At 41.8% G+C, this 20,820-nt stretch overlaps 1 protein-coding gene across 7 annotated transcripts in view; it reads left to right on the top strand.

Annotated features, from left to right (window-relative positions):
* dscamb (Down syndrome cell adhesion molecule b) overlaps positions 1-20,212 on the top strand; it is a 122,775-nt gene extending 102,563 nt beyond the window's left edge. Inside the window, exons 16-33 of one of the 7 annotated variants that reach the window (XM_053422771.1) lie at positions 33-179; positions 1,134-1,289; positions 1,643-1,776; positions 1,965-2,118; positions 2,376-2,493; positions 3,377-3,543; positions 3,938-4,036; positions 6,045-6,233; positions 6,383-6,673; positions 9,249-9,425; positions 10,221-10,251; positions 10,498-10,613; positions 11,139-11,288; positions 13,370-13,570; positions 13,986-14,288; positions 18,838-18,891; positions 18,958-19,017; positions 19,054-20,212. In XM_053422771.1, the coding sequence (XP_053278746.1) occupies positions 33-179; positions 1,134-1,289; positions 1,643-1,776; positions 1,965-2,118; positions 2,376-2,493; positions 3,377-3,543; positions 3,938-4,036; positions 6,045-6,233; positions 6,383-6,673; positions 9,249-9,425; positions 10,221-10,251; positions 10,498-10,613; positions 11,139-11,288; positions 13,370-13,570; positions 13,986-14,288; positions 18,838-18,891; positions 18,958-19,017; positions 19,054-19,382 (2,876 nt within the window). In that variant the 3' untranslated portion in view covers positions 19,383-20,212. Of the gene's footprint in view, positions 1-32; positions 180-1,133; positions 1,290-1,642; positions 1,783-1,964; positions 2,119-2,375; positions 2,494-3,376; positions 3,544-3,937; positions 4,037-6,044; positions 6,234-6,382; positions 6,674-9,248; positions 9,426-10,220; positions 10,252-10,497; positions 10,614-11,138; positions 11,304-13,369; positions 13,571-13,985; positions 14,289-18,837 lie in introns of all 7 variants that reach the window. The other 6 variants (XM_053422775.1, XM_053422774.1, XM_053422776.1 and 3 more) reach the window with 6 other exon arrangements.
* The last annotated feature ends 608 nt before the right edge of the window (positions 20,213-20,820 follow it).

The raw sequence follows: 20,820 nt of genomic DNA, 5'->3' as shown, positions 1-20,820 counted from the left end.
CCAACACTTTCCCCCCCTCTTGTCTCTGGCAGTGCCTTCTCGGCCTCCTGAAAATGTGCTGGCAGTGGCCAAGTCTCCAGAAGTCATCTCACTGTCCTGGATTCCGCTGCCGAGAGAGTCTCTCAACGGAAACCTGCAGGGCTACAGAGTCATCTTCTGGGCCAACCTGCCCGATGGAGGTACTCACATCCACACACCCTATCACCATTTAAGTCACCAGACTGTCGTTAATGCTGTATTTGCTGATTGTGATGGTTCTCTCACTAGGGGAGGCTGTGGTATGTCTTAAACTAATATATATGTGCTACTATTATATAATAGTGGTATGTGTCAGATATTTCTTATTTCTTGAAATCATGTTTTCAATTTTTTTCCGATATTAACGACATATTTATTAATAAATGACAACAACAGCTTAATTGTTATTAGTTCGGTTGCATTTTCATATCCTTTATATTTATCCTGTTTATGAGATGCAGATGAGGAGATTTTCAAATGCAAATTATTTGCGACGTCTCTTTGGCATTGATAGTTAATAGTAATCAAATAATTAACATACATAATTTGAGCCAGTCTTGTCATTAGATTGGTGTTTTTTCTAATGCACATTTACAAAAGGTATTTACTGTATTGCACAGATGGTATCGGTGGCTCATGTGTTTTCCACATGAATGCTTATCTTGCAATAAAGCAATGATCCAACCTGCAGTGGCGTGTCTCCATCAATAATTCACAATGCAATAAGTGAAGGCAGGCCCATTGCCTCAGCTCTGAGTGACAGGACATAAGAAGGATGAGGAGATGAGAACAGAAATCAGAGCAAAAGTGAAGAGCAGAATCCTTTAATACCCGTTTTATTGCTCTGAAACATCATCATGCAGCCGAATGCTCGACATACATTATCTTTACTGTACAATCTGAACATTTTGGTTGATTTTATTACATAAGATTTGGGAAATTCCAGCTTTAATCACAGGGAAAATGTTTTTTCATTATGTTGCAATGCTGAATGAACTATTCTTGGTATTAGTGTTAAGATGGTCTTAAAGATGGCAGCAAGCAGCACCCAACCAGCACGCTGTGTATCTTTTTTGTTACCCAGTCTTATTAACGCATCTCGTCTCTTGTGTCAGAGCTGGGAGATATCAGGAATGTGACGACCAATCAACCATCTCTGGAGCTGGACGGCTTGGAGAAGTACACTAATTACAGCATCCAGGTGTTAGCCTTCACCAACGCTGGAGATGGTGTCCGCAGCGAACAGATCTACGTGCGCACCAAAGAGGATGGTATGATAGACATGATCAGACACGTCAAGACATTTTAACTTGAATGGCTCTCACCAAGGCCTGACTGTCCCCTTATGAAACCTCATTTAAATTCACTAGATCTGGATCTACACAGAATTCCACACCCTAATATGAATAATATTATAATATAATAAAAATCAGTTCCCTTCAGATTTTTGGCATCAAGTTCCATGAATCTTTCTCAAACAAATCAATGTAAAATATAGAAAAACACCCATTGTCACTATGTTAAAGACAGTGAAAATTATTTTATCCTCTACTATTATTAACTACATACTATATTTAGGTTTATCTACATCTCCTGAACCTTGCTGTGATCTCTTCTTCCTCAGTGCCCGGTCCTCCAGCAGGGGTGAAGGCTGCCGCCTCCAGCATCTCGGTGGTGTTTGTCTCCTGGCTGCCTCCACTCAAACTCAACGGCATCATCAGGAAATACATCGTCTTCTGCTCGAACCTGCATCCCATGGTATTAGCATTTGTATACCATGAGATCGTCGGTGTTTTCAGGGATTTGGATCCTTAATAACTAATAATAAAGTTACTTTCATGTGCTGAAAATATGCCTGCCTTTTTGTTCACAGCTGAATTCTTTACTCTCGGGACAAAGCTGTTGCCCAATGGTACATTAATCTCTCCTCTCTTTAAACTTTACAGGTGATGAGTGAGTTCGAGGCGTCTCCAGATGCGTATTTCTACAGGATCCCAAACTTGACTCGGAACAGACAGTACAGTATCTGGGTGGTGGCTGTGACTGCTGCCGGTCATGGCAACAACAGTGAGAAGATCATAGTGGAGCCGCTGACCAAAGGTAAACAGCCGGGCAAACAGTATCCTTTCATACGTTTTTATATTCACATTCTTTTCTACGGTTGATCATCATTCAAAGCATAATTGGGCATTAGAGGATCTAAGAACTTCATGAAACAAACAACCTCTTTTTAAAATTACGATTTTGTATTGGGATATTGGGCACAATATGAATATGACAACTAATTTGGGATCAAAATCTGAAAACAATAAGGCTTCATCCATTCAGACCACTCATAAAGTTTATGTGGATTTTAGCTCCAGCCAGGATTCTGACCTTCAATGGGACAGTGACGACTCCCTGGATGAAAGATATCATTCTGCCGTGCAAGGCTGTCGGAGAACCTCCCCCTACCATCAAGTGGCTGAAGGGAAAGTAAGTGAAATTGCTGCTGCTCAGCACAGATATAGGGGAGAGGGGGGTAATGTGGGACATCAAGTGATGTGAAACACCCCCTGTATCTAGGCAACGGAACACATTTGTGGTCATGTGACTATTATGTTTAAAAGCCCCTCCCATTCCCCCTTTGCAATGAATGATAAGTTGGTGCAGGTGCTGTGGAAAGTATGTTTTTTCACAAAAATGTTGTGTCAAAACAAATTGATTCAGGTAGAAAAAATTATATCATACATGTTGGTGAACTTCCAACATATAAAACCATGTGATTGATGCCAGCTGAAGATTAGCCTGAATTGATAAGAGATGTTGTTTTTCTAAAATTGTGGCTTCGGGGTAAAGTGGGACAAATGCTGTGGGGTAAAGTGGGACAGTGTCTCACTTTACCCCACCATGAAGCACAAGTTAAGTTTAATCTTAAACATATTCTAGTGTTATATTACATTATATATGTTTTATTTTTAATGTCATAAACATTTTGGAAAAGCCATCATGCCAAGAAACTATACACCAGGAAGACAACCTGGGGCCAAACACCCCTCGCAGAAGTGTGTCCCACTTTACCCCAGCTACGGGGTAAAGTGGGACACAAGACCACTTTTTTAAAAACAATCATATTTTCACTGCCCTTTGTCCTAAAGACATTCTGATCATTTCCATTGCTAGAAAACATCCTGAATTAATGGGAAATGTGTAAATTTTACTGATATATCAGTTTAGCTCGCCTAGAGGGAAGCAATTGTAAAAAATGTCCCATATTACCCCGCTCTCCCCTAATATGACACTATCAGGGATTCTCTGAATATGCAGCATTTTGTTATCTGTAGAAGTGTCTAAGCTACTTTTCACTTCTTTCCTCCAGCACCAATGGGACTCCTACCCCTGTCCTGGTGGACGGCCGTCGCAGTGTCCATGGCAACGGCAGCTTCCTCATCCGCACAGTGAAAGCAGAGGATTCTGGAAACTACAGCTGTGTGTCCAGCAACAACTGGGGGTCAGATGAGATCACACTTAATCTACAGGTCCAAGGCAAGTAGTCGCAGCAAAGAGACAAAGCACAGTGATGCAGATCATGCAACAAGACAAAAATAAAACAGAAAAGAAACATTTTAGAGAAGTCTCAATTCAGGAAAGAGTAATTAAGTCATTATGTTTTGTAGAGAGTATGGCAAATGGATAACTTCGCTGAGAGGACCAATCCAACCATTGACCCTACACACTCATTATGTTGCATTTTCTGACTCCACAAGAGAAAGTTCCACTGTGGTCCAAAAGCTATTAAAGAATGCCGTGCCAGTTTGGCCGAGAGCGTGATCTGAAAGAAAGTTCCATATTGACTCTTAAAACTGAGGTTTTCAATCTGGGCTGGGAGATCGAGGCAATTTAACACAAATACTATCTTTGTTTGTCCTCGTGTCCACAGTCCCTCCTGACCAGCCTCGCCTCACTGTCACCAAGACCACCACCACATCAATCACATTGTCATGGATACCTGGAGACAACGGAGGGAGTTCAATCAGAGGTGAGAGTGACAGACAGACACACACAGTGACACACACACACAGTTGTCTTTGTCTACTTATGAGGACACTCATTAACATATGTATCTGTATGCATTACCTAACCCTCTTAACCCAACAATACACATCACAACCATAAACTGTATACAAAGATGGACGACATGACAGCTACCAAAAGTGAAGCCTAAGCATCTCGCTCGCCCCCTAAAGGCTGGCTGCAGTATAGGTCATAAACTCCGCCTGGGAAACTTTACGTCATAATTGACAGCTGAGGCTGACTAATGATGACTAACTCATGCCCAAAATGAACAAAATTCGACGGTTCGTATTTAATCTTCGTTTAAGCTTCTTTTCTGGATAGTGGGAGGAAGTGGAGACGTGTTTTCTATCTTTATATACAGTCTATGATCACAACTAAATGCCTAGCCCTAACTCTAACCTAACCATAACATACTGTATACCTGATTTTAACTTATACCCTGTAACCATGTCTTAGCCATACAACCAGTTCTGAGGACCAGCCAAAATGTTTGCACAATCATGGTTTTGAACCAAAAAATGTCCTCACAACCAAAGAAAAACATGCACACACATTAAAAAAAATTGCACAAATATGCTCTGCACATGTATGTAACTACATACATTATCTTTCATATAGAAACAATCACCTCCCCTCAGATGCCTGTTATAACCAATGTCTTCTCCTCCTTCACGCTAACATCCCTGCACTTGTGCCTGTTTCTCATTATCCGCTGGTGAGGTCGAATATTCAGCTCCTAAAAGGCAGATTAAAAAGCAGAGGCGAAGATTAGGTGTGTTTAAGTGGAAGATTAAAGTGCTCCATCTTGCAGGAAGCACAATCACAGTCAGACTATTTGTGGTGATTTATCTTTGCTTCCAATCACGGCCGAGGCTGGTGTCCTAAGAGTTGTAGTCACTATTAAAGCTGTCCACGATGGCTTCTCTGTGATATTTGTTTGTCTTCCCTGCTCACAGCATCATCCATCAACACACACACACACACACACACACACACACACACACACACACACACACACCAGAGCTTGTGGTTTACTATTTTTAGCCAGGCTTGCAGCTTGCTCTGTGGAGGTTGGTGCCAACCCTCATTCCGACACTCTGTCCAGATAACTATAACTAGATTAGATGAACCGCCATGAAATGCAAGGTATCTTAATTTAGGGATACCTGGCATTTCATGAAGAGCCATCAACGGGTCAAAGACTGTGCTCATTACTAATAAGTAAAACCAATGCCTGTAACGTTGTGAGCAGCTGTAAAAGAGTGTGATTAATTTCAATGAGTTACTTTTCTACTGTTCAGCTCTGAATTTCAATGAAAGTCAGAGTTTTTAAAATGTTTATTCAACGTTAAGTTGTCATCTTGGTTGGTTGACTTGAGCTGTACGAGATGGTTTTAGCTCTTCAGACAATTTCACACTATACATTCAGATAATGCAGTCTTACAGAACTGGAATAAATATTTTGGAAACAAATAATCTGCACTCATCATTACCAGCGCTCTGATTTTGATCAGAATGGTATTTAAAAGTCAGAAATATGATATGTGGCCTCTTCCAAATCCGTGCTGATGCTGCGGGGGGGGGGGGGGGGGGGGTCTAATGCCTGTTCTGATTAGATCAATGAACCAGCTCTCCTCTCATTGTTAATCACTTTTAAATATAAAAAACTGCTGTAGTTAAAAAGGGACTCAACGCTGGCTTAGTTCTGCTGTATATTGAGTTGTGCATAATACATCCTAAATGACCAGGGTGTTTCTGTGTATCTTGAGACAAACTGTTGTCTCATATCCGCTAAGGACTAAATTGTGCAGATATAAATGCATAGATTTTCTGTATTTCTACAGAGCTCTGTTTATAAATTTTCATTCGAACACATTGAACAAAAGGAAACACATATAATGAATAGTTACTTTTCGGATCTGCCTCCACTCGTGTTTTTCTCCTCTCACCCTCTCCGTTCCCCTCCCCAGGCTACATCCTGCAGTATTCAGAAGACAACAGCGAGCAGTGGGGCAGTTTTCCCATCAGTCCCAGTGAGCGTTCGTACCGTCTGGAAAACCTCAAGTGTGGCACCTGGTACAAATTCACCCTGACGGCCCAGAATGCAGTTGGACCAGGGCGCATCAGTGAGATCATCGAAGCTAAGACCCATGGGAAAGGTAGGAAGTGACACACTAGAGACCTGTATTGTGATAACACAATCCCAATGCAGTGCAGCAATAATGATTTATTATATTGTGTGAGGTGATTCAGCGCAGCTACATTTGGGAGTCATGTTCCTGAGCGTTCCTGTTGACCTCTTCCTCAGAACCCCAGTTTGCCAAAGAACATGAACTCTTCACCAGCATCAACTCCACCAGGGCCAGGCTCAACCTGGTCGGCTGGAACAACGGCGGCTGTCCGATCACCTCCTTCATACTGGAGTATCGAGCGGTGGACTCGCCCACCTGGACCACGGCCCAGCGCACATCACTGACCAAGAGCTACATCCTGTACGACCTGCAGGAGGCGACCTGGTACGAGCTGCAGATGAAGGTCACAAACAGCGCCGGCTCATCAGAGAAGAGGGACACCTTTGCTACTCTCAACGATGACGGAAGTGAGTTTGGATGAAACTGTTTCCCTCAGAGCTGCACACATATCAAAAATCATGGGATCAGGGTAGAACAGTATTGTTCAGGATCAGGAGCGAATGATTATAACACTGATTTTGTAAAAATTGTCCCTTCAAACTGAGAGTGTAGCCAAACATGACCCCAACAAGTGTAAAGACCAATGACATAAGTACGGAGTTCTTTTATGTCCAATCTCATTCAAGGTGTTGTGACACAGGGTTTCAGTAGAGGGCCAATGGAAGATGATATTTTCGAACACTTTACTTAAGAGTACAAATGAATTAAAAACAAATTATTAATTCAAAGTACCACAATAACCTTTCTATGAGTAAAAGTAATTAAGCGCCTGCTTTGAGATAAACTAAAAAATTTAAATATTTGTTGAGTATAACTTATTCCCAAATGCAGCTACATCATTTACTGCATAGTTTGTTTAATACAAGAATAGTACAAACTCCTATATCTCTTCTAAATACGGTCATGGATAACTTGTATCAAATGACTAAATCTTGGCAGAGCTTCTTCTAAATTCTACTTCAGGTGTTTCTTTACCAGTGCTTCTGCTTATGCTGCTGCAGGAGTTGGGGTCTAATGTTAATTGCCCGCTCTGATTGGATCAGATCAGATCAGATCATGATCAGATCATGTGAACATGTGACACAATGCATTGTAAAAATGTAGCAGAGTAGAAAGTCCAGATATTTGCTGATACATGTGGAGTAAAAGTGAAAATTACCTTAAAATTAAGCCACATACGTAAAGTACAGATAAATGACAAATGTACTTAAGTATAGTAATGAAGTAAATGTGTTTTTTTTACATCACAAAACTGTGGAAGTGAGAAATTATCCACAACTTGAGATTGTGGTACTCTTTGCATGTTGCTAATAACAAAAGCAACAATAGTCTCACACCCTTTACTTCAAAACCTTGGGACACCGGTGTTGAAGCTCCCAGTGCTAGTCAGCAGTTCTGCTGACAGTACATTATGAGCTTAAAGATTATTGAAATCATACCGTGGTGTAAGCCTTTGAACAAATTGACACGTATACTGACGGCTCAGTTGAGTGAGAAAACTGGGACTTGAGATTCTCCGCGGGCCATGATGTTGCTTTATTTGCCACAGGCTACAGAGTGTGTCAATCACACACAAAGGAAACATATAAGCTGTAGAGGAGGAGAGGAGGTGGTGAGAGCTCTGCACTCCAGACTATTCATTAATTTCCTTTGAAGGGTTTTTGCTGAGACGTGTAAGCTGCCTGTCAGTGTGTGTGCGTGTGCGTGTGCGTGTGTGTGTGTGTGTGTGTGTGTGTGTGTGTGTGTGTGTGTGTGTGTGTGTGTGTGTGTGTGTGTGTGTTTGGATGGTACAGTTAGTTAGACAGAGGTTCTATAGCCCAGGAGACAGCATATATCCAATCTCTTATAAACCCAATGCCCCAACGGGCTTTTCTACTCTACTGACCGAGGAAATGAAATTATATTTTAATGTTGAATGTAATGAAAAGGCAGGCATGAGGGAACTTCCACAAATTCCAAAGCAGTTAGAGAGCCTGTTTCTGCTGACAACATAAGAATCAATAAAAGCTGGGTTAGGTTTTGGCACTGAGCATCTGGGAGCCATCTTTGTGGTGTTTGCAAGTTTTCGGGTCAGGTGAAGTGATTAGATTCAGTGTTGCTTCAGTTTAAGACATGTTTAAGACTTTAATAAATTCAATTAAAATACCTAAGTCAAAGATGATGGATACTTAATAACTTGATAATTACTTATACTTCCTCATAATAAGATAAGTTAAAGTAGCCTAGTAGAGAATAACCCTCGAAACAGCACGTTATCTCATGATCTACAGACAGAGGGGGTAGGCAACCATATTCAGGTAAATTCTGACCAGTGTGTTTGTTATAGCTTCCATGTTGTTTTTGTTTGTAGTTTTATTACAGCGTGCTAACATTGGTAAGAAATGCAACACAGAGAGACATTACAAACCATACATCCCACCAAAACGTTTCTCTTTAAAAACGTAAATAGTTGCGTTAAATGAAAATTCAGATGATACAATTTCAGTCTTTTTATGGCTTTTTAAGATCCCACAGAAAGCCTGAAATTGCTTTGTTGGTCCATAATTTATGTGTGGGCCCTCTCTGCGATCAACCCAGTATGTGTTAAATTGGGCTTGAGACTCCTGTGACCTTGTTCAGAAAATGGATGGATGGATAGCTTATAAAATCAATAATATCAATCATAATAATAATTGTTATAATAAATAGAGGGACCTTAACAATGATTTTACAAATGTCAGAATTGCTTTTTAAATAGTTATGGGAATTGTAGACATGGTTCTAAAGCCTGATCACACACACAAAAAAAAAACTTTACTTATATGCATCATTGTTTTTCTACATTGTTATTTAGGTGTTGCACATTGTTATTTGGTCCTACATGCCAGTAGAGCCTTTTGGAACCGATTTTTTTTTAAAACATAAAGCATAAAGTACATCAAAAATACATTTGAATGAGGATCTTGGAGTCATTATTAATACCGATACATTTTTCTCTTGAAGGTACAATCCCTCCATTGCTGAAGACAGGAGATCCCATCTCAGGCAACATGTCAGGCAGCGGAGGTCTAAAGATGGTGGTGACCATCACCTCTATTCTGGTGGTGGCCGTGCTGGTCTTCATCATGCTCATGGTGGTAAAGAGGAGACGAAGGGAGCAGAGGCTCAAGAGACTCAGAGGTGAGTTCTAGATAATAGTTAATTTCCTATAAATGTCTATTGACACGTTCAGGATGTGAAAATGCAGAATCTGTCTGCGAGGGACAAGATATTGGGGCCCATGATGACCTAAATGCATCGGCTATCAGCTTTTTAATTAATCTGAATTCACATGAGGATAATTATTAACAGTGGTTATCAATAATATGGTCTGAACCTAGAACACCTACAAGAAGAAGCAATGTTGTTTTTGTTTGGAGAAACGTTCGACTTGATGATAAAAGAAACAAATCAGACTGTAAATAGCGTGAGGCGAACAACAGACGGACTCCTGGCACAGAGATCTGTTGTCTACACTGGAAGCCACAACATATTGACACATTAACAGCGTTGACATCAAACGATAGGCGATGGACTCACCACATTCACTTTATCTGAAAATAAAATGTTCCAGAGGCTCACCACATTTTCTTTTCATGTATTGTGTGCACATGATTAACTCCCAGAGCACGAATACACACTGTATGCGCACATCTTGACACACCTACACCTCAGTCTAACATGCACGTCAACACGCCTACGGGGCTGCAGACAAACGAACAGCAGTTTATTTACAGTTTCATGCATCTGAACCAGTTCGGTGTTTGTCTCTTCAGGTCAAACCCCTCCACGCTCTTGCTTCCAACTCTCCTGACGAACTGTCATTGCCTCTTTGTAAGAGGAGTTGTCAGCGAATGTACTGTGTTTCCCCTGCTGTAGCTTATCAACTGAGACAGAACTATTATGGTATTAACAACCTCTTTGCTGACTTCACAGATGCCAAGAGCCTGGCAGAAATGCTGATGAGGTATGTATGCTTAATTTTAATTTATGCTCGTTGCTTTCCTTTAAGCACCAGACATAAATCACACTTTAGCCTGGAGTCGCAGTAGCTATCAGTAAAAATCAAATATATTGCACACAGGTTACGCCGTCCCTCCTGACTCCTTACAGCTACTTATCAACTCAAATGGGACTGAATTAGCATTTCTGCGATACAATGAAAAAACAAAATCATGAAAACTAATGAATTCTTCCTCATGAATCTTCTCAGTAAAAACACGCGGACGCCAGACACAGTGAACAAGCAGCAGCAGACGTTGAGAATGCACATCGACATCCCCAGAGCCCAGCTCCTGATCGAGGAGAGGGACACCATGGAGACAATCGGTGAGACACTTCAAACAAGACCCTGTGCTAATCATTCACTCATAATGATTCATCCATGAGTGATAGCATAGCTTCATCCAACGAAGAGGTTATGTTTTCCCCCCAAGTCGGTTTGTTGTTATACCTTCATACCAGCGACAGCCAGTGGCCGTAGACATTATGTTTTCAGGGTTGTCAGTCCATACGTCCAATACTTGTAGACACAATATCCCAATAAGGAATAAGGAACAAACTTTTACCTGGAGTCAAAGATGACCCGATCATGTTTTAGGATTACTCAAATCTTACAAAATCGATTTCCATCACACTGAGTGGAGGTTCTGAGAAACGGGCCTGACAAGAACTCATGTAGGTGTGGATGCAGATTATGGGCTGGATTCAATATTTCAATATTTATCGTATTTATAGAGGTATTTGCTCTACTGATCCATAGACAGTAGTTTTTTGTCGCTGTCTTTTTCTCTCTTTCTTCCCACCTTTCTTTAACTTACATCATTTTGTTACTTTCTGCTGTTTGTCCCATAGATGACAGGTCCACCGTGTTGTTGACAGACAATGACTTCGGGGAGACAAATAAGCAGAAATCCTCCACGGTGACCCACACGGTCCACTACCAGTCTCTCTCCCAGGCCACCGGGCCACTGGTAGACGTGTCCGATGCCAGGCCTGGAACCAGTGAGTCCCACCACCGTCAGTGCTCAACATTTACTTCTTTCAATACCAATATTGTTACTAAACTAGTCGTGTGTTACTAATAATAATGTTAATTGTGTGATATTTGGTTACTCATTCATGAATCTTGTACTGTTGAATGACACTATAAAAAACGAATATTTGTCTCAGCAGCATAAATCAAATACACTGGACATATGTTTGAAAAACATGCAAGGCTAATAGAAAAACCACAGACTGCTATAATACACTATGTGAGCCACTTTCCAGTAGTGAGATTACAAAGACCCAGCAGACGTGCTGCAGAGTGAACTCCCGGCCTCTAGTGTTCGAGCTCCACTGAAGCAGAACTGATGAAGAGTAGCGATCTCCCCGCTGCTTCTTGACATGTCCTCACCTGATTGTGCACACAAAGAAACACACACACACACACACACAACCACACACACACACACACACACACACACACACACAAACAGTGTGGTTTACTAAAATTACTTTTCTATGCAGACAATGCATCTATTGTACTCCACTTATTCTCCTATCTTCTCTCCAATTAGTAATGTTAAATCTTCTTTGTTACAATATAGATAGATGTGTAGCTTTACATGTTGATAAAATGTGTAACGTTTTTTAGTCATTAATAGATTATACTTTTTAGATGTGATATATATCTGGTACCATCATATGTACCACACCATACACCTCCTCCATGTAAGTGGATAGGATGTGGACCAAATTAAAAAGTCCAAGTGCATTTCAAATAAATTGTATTCATACATTTTCATATATATTTTTTACAGTCAGTTTGTTTTTAATTAGTTATTTGATGCTATAATAATATGGTGAAACACACACACTTACATACACAAACACTAACACAAGCCTAACACTCATCACAATCGCACACACATGCATTTACTCACAAGCAGACAGTCATGTGATTGGTTCATTTAACCTGGCCAGTGGGGCATGACTTCCATTTGCTGACTCTGCCCCTTTTTTCCCTGCTGCTGTTAGACAAACACCTCCATCATTTCGTCCCTCCATCCTGGCTGATGGAATTACTGTCTGACCCACTACAATTACCTGCACCATTCTTCTCTGTGCAGCTCCAACCCAGAGCATTTTCTAAAGGCTCTTTCTCTGCTGTAGCCCAGTGGTGCATACAGCAGCAGCCTGTCTGGGTCCAGGCTGAATATAATACTATCTGTGTGTCTGTGTAGAGACAGTTGGAGCTTAAGATTGATGATAATGTTGCTGCCTGGCCCTCTGAGATTGTAGTGTTCAGTGTTCACAGAGGGGGGGAAGCAAGGTGTTTGTACAGCAACAGCAGGGAAACATATAACCCTTACATCTGCTACAAATCATGTAGTTCTGGGTTACAGAAGGAAAAAATTCAACGTTAATTTTGTCATGCAAAAGATAAGATGGAAATTCCTAAATTCATGTTTATTCCATGTTCAGACCCAGGTGCTGGAAATTTGTCTTTGTGTGCTCGTTTTTCTTTTTTTGATTCCATCGCTAAACAATAATGTATTTTCATTAACTTTTGAGTTATTTAGAAATAGTCTCTTATTCCCCTTTTGTATTAAATACTGATCTGACTCACCTGACTGGTCTTCAGATTATTACCAGCAAGACCAATAAGACCAAAACAAAACATTGTGACCACCATTTACAAAAACAGAGCTTTTGTCATGTGTAGCCTGCAAAGAATGATGTACAGAGTGACGTACAGAGTGACAAAGTATATAGTTCTTATTACAGACTAAAATAATGCTCTATGTCTCATCAAATTTTAGACACACAGTCACTCTCAGTATGCTTATTAATGAGGTACTGATTAAATGTTTGATTCAGGCACTAATATCTATTTATTCACGGAACAGAAGCTTCAGCTCAGAAGTACAAGAATTTCATGAATGTAAAATGTTGTTTGCTGTTGAATCAAAGCAGATTGTTCCAGTCAAACTAAAGAGCTGTTTACTGTTGTGTCAGAAGGCTTTGATTCACATTGATTTAATACAAATCGATTGAGTGTTTATTTCCCTTCCTCACAAACAATATGCTCTTCTCACTAGATCCCACTGCCAGACGCACTGCCAAAGCCGGTCCTGCCGCAGCGCGGAGCCGCTATGCCAGCCAGTGGACCCTCAACCGGCCACACCCCACCAGCTCCTCGCACACCCTTACCACTGACTGGAGACTCCCCACGCCTAGGGCCACTGGGTCTGTGGACAAGGAGAGCGACAGCTACAGTGTCAGCCCCTCACAGGACACCGGTAAAGTAGAGCAGGGCGGAGGGAGGTCATCACAGCTTTCTATTGATCTCCTTTTTTAAATTAATGTTAGAAAGTTGTGGGATGTGACAGAAACCATGTAGCTTCTGTGGGACTGTCAAGTGTGAAGGCTGCATGACTCTAGCGACATGACCTTTTGACTTTTTTCATTTGAAAGTGAAAATTAGGGTGCACTCTAGGTTGAAGCTTCCAGGGTGGGATTCCAACTTAACCCACAACTTTTTATTTTTTTCTCACTGTGTAGTATGAAATAAAAATAAAACACCAAGTACATATACCACTAAATACTGTTTTGTATTATACTTTGTTTTTAATAAGTCTAGTACTGCACACTCTGCTGTATTTCTAAAACAACACTTACGCCTGTGTCTCATAATGTGTGACCTGTAACCCTCAGATCGTGCACGGAGCAGCATGGTATCAACAGAGAGCGCATCCTCCACCTATGAGGAGCTGGCCAGAGCCTATGAGCACGCAAAGATGGAGGAGCAGCTGCGCCACGCCAAGTTCACCATTACCGAGTGCTTCATCTCTGACACCTCATCAGAGCAGATGACAGCAGGGACCAACGACTACACCGACAGCGTGACTTCCAGCACGCCGTCCGAGTCGGGCATCTGCCGCTTTACCGCTTCGCCGCCCAAACCTCAGGATGTCAGCCGGGTCATGAACATGGCCGCGCCCAAGGCACACAGACCTGGTGAGGAAGTGGACTTTACACACGAAACATAAACACAACTCATTCAACTAATTTTGTTTCACTTGCAAACATGGTGACATCAGAACTCCCTCCTTAACCCCTTTTAGTTCGGGATCATTTTTAGTGCATGGTCACCACAGAACAGCAGCAGCAGTAGCAATAGTAAAAGTACGGTATAAATAGCTATAGACTAGCAAATTGCATCATTTATATTCCAGAATACCTGAATTCACAGTTCGGATCAGCTCCTATTTTTTAATCACGAATCAGATCATTTTTGGGGATCAGCCAGAAAGGAAGATTGTGAGGGGTGAGCAGTTAGCTCATCACTCCCCTGTTTAAATGTGGCAGAGAGAGCTGCCACTGGACACCAAAGGGAACTGACTCGTGACTATGCTTTAAATGTGCGCAAGCTTAAATTTCTGACATCAGAAATCACAGCGTTCTGTGAATCTGAAATTGGTCTGACTCTAAAATGGCTGTCATGACTCAAAAATCGTGTCAAAATCAGGTTCAGATCTCACAGTGTATGCCCAGTTTCAGGTAACATCTTTTTGGTGTCATCCTTTCTCTCCTGGTAGCATCATTTCAGAAAGAGACCACCTCACTTTTCTATGAACGCACCCCATTAACTCTCAGAAACAGGCTTTTTGATTATCACCTCGGTCAAGCACTATTGTATTTCCACTTAGATCAGCTTTCAGTCATCGTTTACACCCTGCAAGCCTTTAGGCAGCTGCTTCATACAGTGTTTTCTCATTAAAACATTGTATGGTACATTACACTTTGGGGAAGCTGATTTTCTTCCGGGAGTAGCTGCTTGTTATTCTGAAACCTTTACAGCAAGAACAAAGCATACAAGCCCATCACACATCATGAACATGGACTATGAGATGCACTTTCTCCAGAAGCACCCCAGGGAGGCCTTTTATTGGAAGAAAACAGAAAATGTTTTTTTTTTTGCTTGTAAAAGATGTTATTTGAACTGCGTGAAGGCTCAGTCTCGTGCATTACATCTGCAGCTTGAGGAGGCTGTGCTGTGCTGCTCTGCTCTCCCCTCTCAGGTCGTAGTCTTACCTTACATGACCCTCGGCTCATCGGGCAGACCTGCAGATCGGTTACAAGCTCTAGCAGAACACGCTGACTCGCCACCGACCACACGCAGGCATTTAAAAACACAGAAACCTTTTTCTCCCTGGCACATGTACACAACACATCCATCATTCCATGTGCTGCCGTGGATCGGATGACAACACCGATAATTAGCTTTGTTGGAGATGTTCTGTCTTAGCACCAGAAATGTACATCTGCGTGTGCATCCCAGGATCCTCAGGTTGACCAGACAAGAGTGGAGCCCATCAGATCCCTTCTTATGTTTCGAGCCTCATTATGTTGCCAACGTTTGTGCACGGGAGGGCAGACTCGTATGGCCCGTTCGCCAGGGAGAGAGGGCAACTAAAGGCCATCTGTCAACCTGATCTGAAGCGAATGTCAATCAGGAGACAACAGCACTTTACCACTACAATGGAGGCGGTTCAGTGTAACACCAGCCTCTGAGCCTGTCAGGCTTTGCTGGGAGCTGGACTCTGGTGTCAGTTACATTCGGTGGGTCAGTATGGGCTGTATTGCCTCTACAGTTTTCTGGGTTGTGTTTAGATATTGTACAAAAGTAACAAGATGCACCCATATGAAAAAAGGAGGAACATTTGATGTACATTTCTCACTTTATCAATGAGTCAGACCTAAAAGTGTATTATAAATATTGACATTAGAGTATTGGCATTTTCAGCTTTTATTGCGGTGTCTTAAGTTGCGTGTTTCTGCTGACTCCTGTGTCAATAGAGGCATACAGTTACTGCTGGAACTCTTACTATATGCTATAGTATATAGTATAGTATAATATAGTATAATATGTATAGTTTTAGTATATAAACTACTAAATACTTACTATTACCATATGATGCTTTAAAGCAGAATTAAAATGACTAAACAAGCTAAACTCGAAACTCGAAAACTATGAATGTGGAGTCATATTCCTTTCAGTGCGGCGTATATCACAGTTTCACAGTTATGGCCATTATTGAATCGTGTGTTAGGTTTTGTAGTCAGATATATTAAGGAGGTTGGAGATGCACCAAAGACATTCTCACCACATATGTAAATTCAATGCGGAGCATATTACAGTGTTAGTCCTTTGAAACTCAGACCCAGTGTGGGTCAGTTTGACTGACAGCTGATGACTAAACCAGCTTCAACCCCATCTCCGTCTCTGTTACACCTGACTGACCTGAACTGACCTCACCTCACTCACCTCACAAGGTCAAAGGCAGAAGGATTCTCTCGCTCTCATTACATATAGATGGATGGACATGGTTTAAGGTTAGGGTAACGTTGGGTTTAGGTTAGACAAGTAGTAATTATGGTAATGGCTCCGGGAAATTAATATCAGTCAACAAAATGTCCTCAAGTGTTTATATTCTGGTCGCATTACTGGATAATCTTTTCAGGCTGATGAATTTTCCGACCACATTTCTACCGAGCCCCCACAGTAACACTTAAATCTATATTTAATTCAATTAACACTCTGAGCCATTCGTCATCGCCGCTGGCACTAATAGGGCTTATTATAAAACACCGTGAATTATTCATTCTTCCTGAGAACCTACAAATCCATTCTCCAAGGTCACACGCTGGACTCCATCTGCATACAGCGTTGTATGTGCTGGCTGTGAGAGCGTGTTTGTCTTCACTCAGTAAATTGTGTGCACGTGTGGGCTGTGTACATGTGAACGGGTTGGCATGTGTGGGAGAGAGAGGACGTGTTGAAAAGTGATTTCAGCGGCGAACCGTACACCTGTAAACTACTGTTGATCTCTGGTTCTCTTAGAGATGAGTGTAAGGACGAGACGCTTCAGCGTGCATTAACAAATTCAGACCAGATCTGTCAACCCAACACCGCTCTGTGACGGGCTAATTTGCTCTCTTGCATTTGTAACCCAAGCAGTAACAGAGAAACAATAGCAGAGGAGGAACCATAAGCTCACTGAACCACATCAAAGTGCCTCTTCCTTGTATCTAACACCTCAGACAATTACTGAAAGATTGAGGCGATAGCGTTTAATCTTGGTTTATCACTCAGTAAGAGTATTAAATCTGACCTGGTTTGTTTTGCTGCGGGCATTATCACGTGTGCTCTTTTCAAGTAAGACTCCAGCTCCTCTCCTCAACCTAACTTTCAGCACGGGAAAGTTTTAATTTGGTGTATAGACAGAACTTCCTGGTACCAGAGACGAGGTCCATCGCAGTAAGAAAAGTTAACTCACATCATCACATCAGGCCCTGACAAGAATAGCAAAGATAATACTGTAATGTTCAGCTTCCTATTACATTATGTTCTGCACCGGCTATAAAATCAAATAGATTCACACTTGGAGGAGATTGGATTTACATTAAAAAAACAGCGATGTCAATCCTGATCCCAGAGGGGCCGCAGGTGAGCAAATGTAACAGCGAGAATGTGAGGAGATATATATGGAATTTGTTTAAGCTCTCTGTGCAGTTCATTTACACAGATGAGGAATAATATAGAGTCTGTGGAGACAAGTCACACCCGGGGAGAGCGGGTGCAAACAGTGGGGATCTTAGAGGACTGTCACACTATCTCTGGGGACAAGCAGACGCTTCCTACAGCCTCCACACCAACCCTGAGACTCCCTGTTAAATGTCACATTAATAATTCAATTGCAGTGTTCACTTTCAAGGACTTCAATGAAGGACACTTTAACTAAATCTTCGTTAATCCTCGCCATGTCCCGATAGCGATCGATATATAAGGTTGTCTGAAAAAATCAAAATGAAGAAATATCTATATTAAAATATCACCCAGGTTAACCTAGGATTTGCATAAGGAGCCCTGCTGGTTACTCCCAGGTCTCAACTTATAAAGGGCGACAGAGATTTAGCTTCCAGAGCGTTTACATTATTGAGTTCACTCCCCATTGAACTTAAACAGACCAATTCACAAGCTTCTTTTAAATATTCTAAACAATTCTTAAAACTTATCTTTTTATGAATGCTTTTACAAATAGTTGACATTGGCTCGTATTTAAACAGAACAATCCTATAGGTTTATCCATGTAATTCTATTTTATTGCTCTATTTTTCTGCTCATGTTCCATTGTTTTCTTCTCATTGTTTCTTCCTTGTAAAGCACTTCGTAACATTTTTAAGAAAAGTGCTACATAAATCAATTGTTGCTTATTTAAGCCAAATGATAATTTTATATAGTATTTATTGTGCTGAACTTTAGAAATCTTGCAAGTGCACAGTTGCTAATTGAGTGTTAGTGCAGGGTTTTATTTCCTTGTTTCCAGCAGAACGCATCTGTTTTTAGCAATGAAAACTCTAATAATCACTTTTATATGACCAATAATAATCAGTCTGTTTTCATTCTAGTCCAACAACATGTGATAACATCACTGTGCTTGGACACTGTAATTGAACTCATCCTTAATTGTCACCTGCTTCTCGCCTGTGTGTTTCCTCTCAGGGGGAGAGCTGGTCCACCTGCCGCCTTATCTCCGTATGGACTTCCTGTTGAACCGTGGCGTGCCACTGGCAGCCCGAGGTGGAGGAGTGAGCAGCAGCAGTGGCAGCAGCAGCAGTGGAGGAGGAGCAGGAGGTGGTGGTGGCGGAGGAGGAGGAGCGGGAGCAAGCGGAGGTGGTGTTGGTGCTTCAGGGGAAGCAAGAGTCGGGGCAGGAGGAGCAGGAGGAGCAATGGGCCAGACCTGCCTGGAGCCCCAGAGGAGCCGCACCCTGAAGAGGCCACCTCCCATGGAACCCACCCCCATGGAAGTGCCCTCGCCCAGGGAGGTGCAGCAGTGGCAACCAGGAACTGCCTCCACCCTCCCCCACAGGGATGTCCGGGAGAGGGGAGAGGCCCGGGGAGAGGTCCGGGCGGACGTCCCCTCCTCAGGAGACCTTGCCCAAGCACAGGCTGCCAAGCTCAGCACTTCCCAGGAGTCACTGCTGGACTCCAGAGGACACCTGAAACAGAGCAACAACCCCTATGCCAAGTCTTACACTCTGGTATAACACTGGGACGCACAGCGGACTAAACTGCAGACACACCGGATGGGGACGGACAACAGATAGACAACAGGCACAGGACAAACAGTTTTCCACAACAGAAATTGTTGTATATAGAGCCGTTTCTGACATGCGTCTGAAGTGGATGCTTTTCTTTCAGTGTGTCTTTCTTTCTTTCTTTCTTTCACTCTTTTCTTTCTTCCCTCTGTCGCTCTTCTCTGTTGCTTTCACACTTTTCTTCATTCTCTCACATCTTGCGCCTCTTCTGATGATTTTTTCTCTCACAGGTTTTATTTTCTACTTGAGTATTCTTTTATTCTAAAGTGACAACATATGAGGATTGCCAAAATGATTTATTTAAAATTTGAGAAAGAGAAAAAATACTATTGAATTTATATCAAGGACAATTATAGTCATTATTATTATTACTATTATTATTATATAAAAACAGAAAATATCTAAAAAAAAACAAGAAGGGAAACAGGAGGAGGACTCTACAGGAGAACATTGCTTTCTTAATTTATTTTTATTTTATTGTGGCAGTGTGATGAAATCTGTGATTGGGTAACTGAGGGGGTTTTTAGCACTATGAGGAGCCAATGGGAGGAGAAGGAGAAGAAGAGCGATGCCGGACACGAGCGCCAATGCTGACCAATCGTAACGTTTTTCAACCTTTCTGATGACTGCATGGCGACTGATCAAATGACAATTATTAGGAATGGCTGGAAATCCCCCCAAAAAAGAGAATTTTTGTCACACTATGAAATTATACAATGTGAATATATATAAAGAGATCACTTTTATTTGTGGAGATTACGGGGGAAATGATTTGGTTAATAAAGTCCTTAGTCATGTTTGCACACATCTGACTTTGATTCATGTGTTGAGACAAATGTCCCTCTCTCTTCTTGACTGTTCTCTCTTTCTCGTTCATTCTGTCGTTCGGCTCTTTTTCGGCTCGTCCTCTGCTCTACACTGCATTCAGCTGACTCCCAATATTGAGACGTGTCCTTTTAAGAGAAACACTCACCCCCACACCATAATTATTTTTATCTTGCAAATAATAAACAAAGTGCCTACATGTGAATAAAGGTAAAGTGCAAACCTCCACCACCATCACAGGTACGTCTTACACACATTTATACATTCCAGCTTTCCACCAAACCTCCAGACTCACAAAGCTTTTGGCAGAAAGTTAGTGGCATGAGGCCACATTGGAAGTTTTCCCGACGCTGGTGTCACTGCTGTCTCCTGTTTGCTGCTAATCAGAGAATTTAACACGGTTCTCACAAGATGGATGTTGCTCCGGACTAAGACAATCCGCCAGTGTTTTTCAGTGGCCCCCTCTCAGCCCAGGATTCCAGGTAATTGCCTGTTAGCTCTTTGCGCCCCCAAAAATATATATGTAAACATGACTTTCTGTTTCATGCATATTTTTGCTTTA

The sequence above is a fragment of the Pleuronectes platessa genome, chromosome 5, assembly GCF_947347685.1.
Source record: "Pleuronectes platessa chromosome 5, fPlePla1.1, whole genome shotgun sequence".
Classification (NCBI taxonomy): domain Eukaryota; kingdom Metazoa; phylum Chordata; class Actinopteri; order Pleuronectiformes; family Pleuronectidae; genus Pleuronectes; species Pleuronectes platessa.
The sequence above is the reverse complement of the archived record's forward strand: the minus strand, read 5'-3'. Positions and strand labels throughout refer to the sequence as shown.